This window comes from Lipotes vexillifer, unplaced genomic scaffold (genome assembly GCF_000442215.2).
Source record: "Lipotes vexillifer unplaced genomic scaffold, Lipotes_vexillifer_v1.1 scaffold149, whole genome shotgun sequence".
Taxonomy (NCBI): domain Eukaryota; kingdom Metazoa; phylum Chordata; class Mammalia; order Artiodactyla; family Lipotidae; genus Lipotes; species Lipotes vexillifer.
The window spans coordinates 3,389,398-3,395,114 of record NW_006779962.1 but is presented as its reverse complement, the minus strand read 5'-3'; the positions used below and the strand labels follow the sequence as shown (position 1 = coordinate 3,395,114).

Genomic DNA, 5,717 nt, shown 5'->3' with positions numbered 1-5,717 from the left:
CCGCGCCTCCTGCTTGAATAATTTGCCGCTTTCAGAATTCTCATTACCGCGTCTTGGAGCGCTCTGCAGTGCAATCGGCGTGAAAGCCCCACCGAATGCGGTTTCCGCGTCCCCTCTTGGTCTTGTGCGAGCCTCTTGAGTTATCCTAGTTCCTTTAATGTGGTGATTGGAGTAGTGGTACTAACTACTGTTTATTGAGCGTTTACTGTGCAAGGCACTGATAATTATCACAGCAGCCCCACGAAGTACTTGATGTAGAGGAGCAAATTGAGGCTCGGAAAGTAACTTCCCCAAAGCCGCATTTGACAAGCGGGCTGAAAACCGGATTGTTGTTACTGTTTTTAAGACCCTCCTCTCTCGCTGTACTAGTAAGGCGGTCCACGCTTGCCTAATGCAGAGCCAGGGTTCATCACTTATCCTACAAGAGCTTTAGTTAACTAGGATCGGAGGGCTGTTTCGGGACTGGAAATCAGCCTGAAGTCAGGAAACTTGAGAGGACCAGGTGATCCAAATGATGGTTGTAAACACCCGAAAGGAAATAAGGTGTAGGAATATTTTAGGCATTTGAACAACAAATCACTGAAATGCATTAGGGAGTTTAGAATAGTGATGCTCTCGTTCTTCTTGAGAATCACCGCCAAGAGTGAGCAACCCAATGAGAGTGTGCCATATTTCATATGCTGGAGCAGAAGGATAAAAAGGCTTTAGAACCACAGACTTAGAAAATGATGGCCTCCCTTTGGTTTCTGATTACAAGACCCAAGTAGGATATTTGGGATTATCAGGATGAGAATTAACAAAAAAGGTTGAAAGTTTTGTGGTCTGACCTGGAAAGCCGTGTGGATTTCTGATGGAATTGGAATTGGAATTGGAATTTCTGATGGAGTTGGAATTAAGAGTATTTCAGTTAATCTTTTAGCAAATATGTATTAAACATTGAATCCAAGGAAATTAGTATGTGGGGTGTGTTAGGGATCCTGGATGAAACACCGTAAATGGACACAAATGAAGGCTGAGAAAGGCTGTCTTTGGCTTTTACACTTTTTAGAGTGTAAGCAAAAGGAGATTCATATTCTTTTCACCAAAACCTTGACGTAAAGATAGGTTTAGAATTGAAGAAAAAAAATATATATATATATAACACAACTTAACATAATGCTTGGTAAACGTATGGAACTCTTTTTACCAAGAAGTGGTACACACTGAAAATTCTTTGAAAGCAGATCAATAAATTCATGGAAACCTGGATGAATCAGACATTGACAGGAGGTTGGGGAAGGCTCCCAGGCCCGGAGGGGCTAAGGACCATGAAAATGGGAGGAAATGAAAACTGGAAATAGGTGGGGGGTGGAGGTAGCACTGGATGTGGCAGAGGTGATGGCGCAGTTGTGGGAGGGAAGCAGAGTATTGTGAGGTGAGGCTCTGGAAGTGGACGAGTCAAGCCATGTTGGCCTTATAGCCTGTGTTAAGGGGTTTGGACTTGATTTTAGATGTCCTCATAGCATCTAGGTATGTTTGTAGGTCTTGAACACCAAGAGATTGACCTCTTCTGTGGTGGGGGTTTTGTTTAGTGTCTGATGCAGGTAAGCCAGTTCTTGGGATTTGGTTACCGTTCAGTGGCCATTATTTCCATGTATCTTTGTTGAGTACTGCACTGGTAGTTTGAGCTTACAGGGTAGTTGAGTGATGCTTTCAATATTTAACAACAATTTATTAAGCACTGCTCTGTATCATAAGACATACCATGAAATAGGACAAGATTGTAAATTAAAAAGTGCAGCTTGTGTGGTGGTTCAGACAATAAATAAGCTAGGAATTCAGAAAAGGAAAAGATCAGTGTTATCTGAGTTAGTCAAGAAAGGCTTCATGAAAGAATTTTTTTAAATTTAATTTATTCAGTAAATACTAATAAGCACTATACCGGGTGCCACAGTATCACAGGAAGCTTAAAAATGACTGAGCCACACAGCCCTTACCCTCAGGGTAATGTATATTTTGTTGTACTGGAATTGGGTGTACTGAAATATAGTGACAGATGTGATTTAGTTTCCTGTCTTCCCTGAATTGATCTTGTTTTGACCCCACACCACAGGATTTTCAGTTTAGAGCACTGAAGAAGGTGAGAATCTTTGACTCCCCTGAGGAGTTGCCCAAGGAACGCTCGAACCTGCTTGCCGTGTCCAACAAGTATGGCCTGGTCTTCGCTGGGGGAGCCAGTGGGTTGCAGATTTTTCCTACTAAAAATCTTCTTATTCAGAATAAACCTGGAGATGATCCCAATAAGATAGGTAAGTTCCTTGGTTTGTGTTGCGTGATAGAGGAGTGAGGTGCTAGTGTCATTTGATTTACAAGAAATCATTCTAGTAGTAAAACTGCTGTTAGTCCTGAGATTGACCCCAAAGAAGAGGAAGTTCTAGGCAGGCTTCTGGAAGCCCTCCTGGGTGTTCTCTTTGGTCCATTGTATTTCTCTTTTGATGAGCTGTCCCTCTGAGCTCAAAGGGAAGAACAGCTTACCATTGTGCCATGCTCAGTTGAACTTGGGTTCCAGCTCCCTGGGAGAAGAGTTTCATTGAGTGGCTTTTTAGTTGTCACAACAGCGCCATCCAGACGAATGGGAATGTGTGCTATTTGGAGCATTGTTGCAAGAATACGGTACAGGGCACTGTTTTCAACAAGGGCTTACAGCCGCAGTTAATTTTCTCAGGTCAGATGAGGAAGAGTCCCTATGATACTTAATGCAACATTATACATCTGTAAGAAAGCTACGATTTATCTGTACAACTTGTTATCAGGGTGTGTGCATATTTTTATGTAGATGTAAAAATTGTTTCACGTAGACCTGAATAGAGAGTTTGTGGCTTATGCTTAGAACATTCCATTTTCTGCTTTGTGTTTTTTTTATGTTTTCATAGTTGATAAAGTTCAAAGCTTGCTAGTTCCTATGAAATTCCCGATACATCACCTGGCCCTGAGCTGTGATAACCTCACACTTTCCGTGTGCATGATGTCCAGTGAATATGGTTCCATTATTGCTTTTTTTGATGTTCGCACTTTCTCAAATGAGGTAAGCTGCTGGCAAACTGTAGGGGCCTAAGAAGATTTCCTGGTATTGAATCATAACCTAGAAGTTCTTGGTTGGCCTTTGAGTTCTTTTTCTAGATTAAAATATGGGTTTTTAAAAGGTCCTTAATTATAGAATCATAGATCTTTGGAGATAGAGGTGACTTCAAGAAATTATTTCATAATACCACCTGCCCCAAGATGTTATCATTTCTCATTTATATATGAGACAGCCAGAGCCCAGGGACCCTTAGGTGACTTGCCCAAGGCCGTAGAGTTAGTAGTTAATGTCAGAAGTTCCTACGTCCTGGATCTCTGGCCTCCTAATATAGTGTTCTTCTATTCCAGGCGGTCTAGTAATGATAATAGTCAATAATATTGAGTGTTTATACTGACTGTGTGCCAGGCCCTGTACTAGGGCTTTACATGCCTTGTTCTCATTCATGCCTACCCTTCATGGCCTTATGCAGTCGGTACTGTCGTCTTCATTTCATAGGTAGAGAAACAGGCCCAAAGAGTTTAAGTATTTGGGGTTCTTGTGTGTCTGTTTGTTTGGGGTACCTTTTATATCAATAATCTTTCATTAACCTTCCACAACAAATCTTCAGTGAAGCTCTTTTGGAATCTTGAAGGCTTTGGTGGTTTCTGCATACCAGTTAAAATAGGTATAATATTTTAAGATGAGAGCTGTCTAAAATTCAAGGGCCCAACGCTATTAAGCAGAGCCCAGATTTTTATTTAGTGTCTGCTCTTTATGGATTATTTTGCATTTGTGTATTCCTTTGTTGTGAGTCCCTCTGAGTATGCTATAACAGTTGATTGCCATTTTCAAAGTTGTGTTAAAATTGTCTGTAACAAATAGACTGTTGTGCAGAGCTACATTTTTTTTTCATGGTCATGGAGAAAGGTGAACTATAATTCGAGAAAACTTGCAGATTCAGTAATTTTCTTTGACTGTTAAATGTCTCTGTACTTATTAATTTACTAATTTATTTTTGCTTCTGGGCATTTGTTTTAAAAGGCCAAACAGCAGAAACGCCCGTTTGCGTATCATAAGCTCCTGAGAGATACAGGAGGCATGGTGATCGATATGAAGTGGAACCCTACTGTTTCCTCCATGGTGGCAGTTTGTCTGGCTGATGGCAGCATTGCTGTCCTACAAATCACAGAGACAGTGAAAGTGTGTGCGACTCTTCCTTCCACAGTCGGAGTAACATCTGGTGAGTAATAAAGTCTTCTCTGTAACATATGGTAATGGTAATCCAGTTAAAATTTAATTTCTGGAAAAAAAGCAAATGGCGTTTTTGTCATATTTGTTGTTCTTTGGTAGAAGTGGAGAGAGTGTTTTTTATTTCCATAGTTAATGTCCTTGAAGCCAAGTAGCATACATGATTTAACTTGAATGTGCTTGGGTTTTCTGGAGAAAGAAATATTTTAGTATAGTTGGTTTAGAACTGTGTTGTTGAGAATAATTGTTTTGATCTAAAAGGGTCGTACTCTGAAACAGTCATTTGTACCTTTGAGGAAAAGCATTAGAAAATATCAAATAGGAGCAAGAGAATGATATCTTGATATTTGAGAACCTTCTGTATTCTCCTTGTTTTATCTAAAGACTACAGTTTTCTGTACTTTACAGTTTTCTGGGCAGTACTCCATTGAAAAAGCATTTTTAACAGCTGATTCAGTGGCCCAGTGATAAATCACAATTGGCTTGTATCATCAAAATGATCTTTCTTTTTTCACTGTGCCAAGTAAGAATGATCCCACAGTCTTCCATGGACTGACAGAGGAACAAGAAGTGGTTATTATGTAGCTGTTTTGGTACAGATCTCATTGGTTTGCTCCATTTTATTCCGTTTTTAATTGGTAGCATTCTCTTCTTTACCCAGTCTGCTGGAGCCCCAAAGGAAAGCAGCTGGCAGTGGGGAAACAGAATGGAACTGTGGTCCAGTATCTTCCTGTAAGTCTTACCTTGAACTTCAGAACTTTTTTACTTAAGTTACCCACTGTTTTGCGGGTGGTTTGGGAGTATCTTTGCTGTTTTTTTCTATTAAAATGTAATTTATGTTCATTGCAACAAATCTATCAGTACACAAGTGAATGCAGGAAAGAGTTGTTGCATGTCCACTCTGTCAGCTTCCCCCTGTGGTCTTCCAGAGGTAATATTCATGAATATTCTTCAATATAAATCGACAAAGAATCCATATATATCTGGTCACACCCGAATGGGAAGGAGGGGTTCACAGGCAATGCCAAGGCCTGTGCTGTTGTGTATTCCTCCTGTTCTCTGAGGGGTTGCAAAGTGGTGAATGTGGTGGAATAGGTTTGAGGTTAAGGTTATGTTTCTTCTTTGTCATCACAAAAAGTTGTTATGTGACATTTGGTACATATTCTTTTAGGGCATTAGCCTGTAAAAAGTTATTACAGGGCTTCCCTGGTGGCACAGTGGTTGAGAGTCCGCCTGCCGACGCAGGGGACACGGGTTTGTGCCCCGGTCTGGGAAGATCCCACACGCCGCAGAGCGGCTGGGCCCATGAGCCATGGCCACTGAGCCTGCGCGTCCGGAGCCTATGCTCCGCAACGGAAGAGGCCACAACAGTGAGAGGCCCGCGTACTGCAAAAAAAAAAAAAAAAAAAAAAAAAAAAAAAAAAAAAAA

At 40.9% G+C, this 5,717-nt stretch overlaps 1 protein-coding gene across 1 annotated transcript in view; it reads left to right on the top strand.

Annotated features, from left to right (window-relative positions):
- The window catches only part of NUP214 (nucleoporin 214), a 99,116-nt gene that overhangs the window by 277 nt on the left and 93,122 nt on the right, over nt 1-5,717 (top strand). The window contains exons 2-5 of the mRNA XM_007453124.1: nt 2,093-2,288; nt 2,913-3,064; nt 4,082-4,280; nt 4,950-5,020. Coding sequence (XP_007453186.1) covers nt 2,093-2,288; nt 2,913-3,064; nt 4,082-4,280; nt 4,950-5,020 — 618 coding nt within the window. The remainder of the gene's footprint in view (nt 1-2,092; nt 2,289-2,912; nt 3,065-4,081; nt 4,281-4,949; nt 5,021-5,717) is intronic.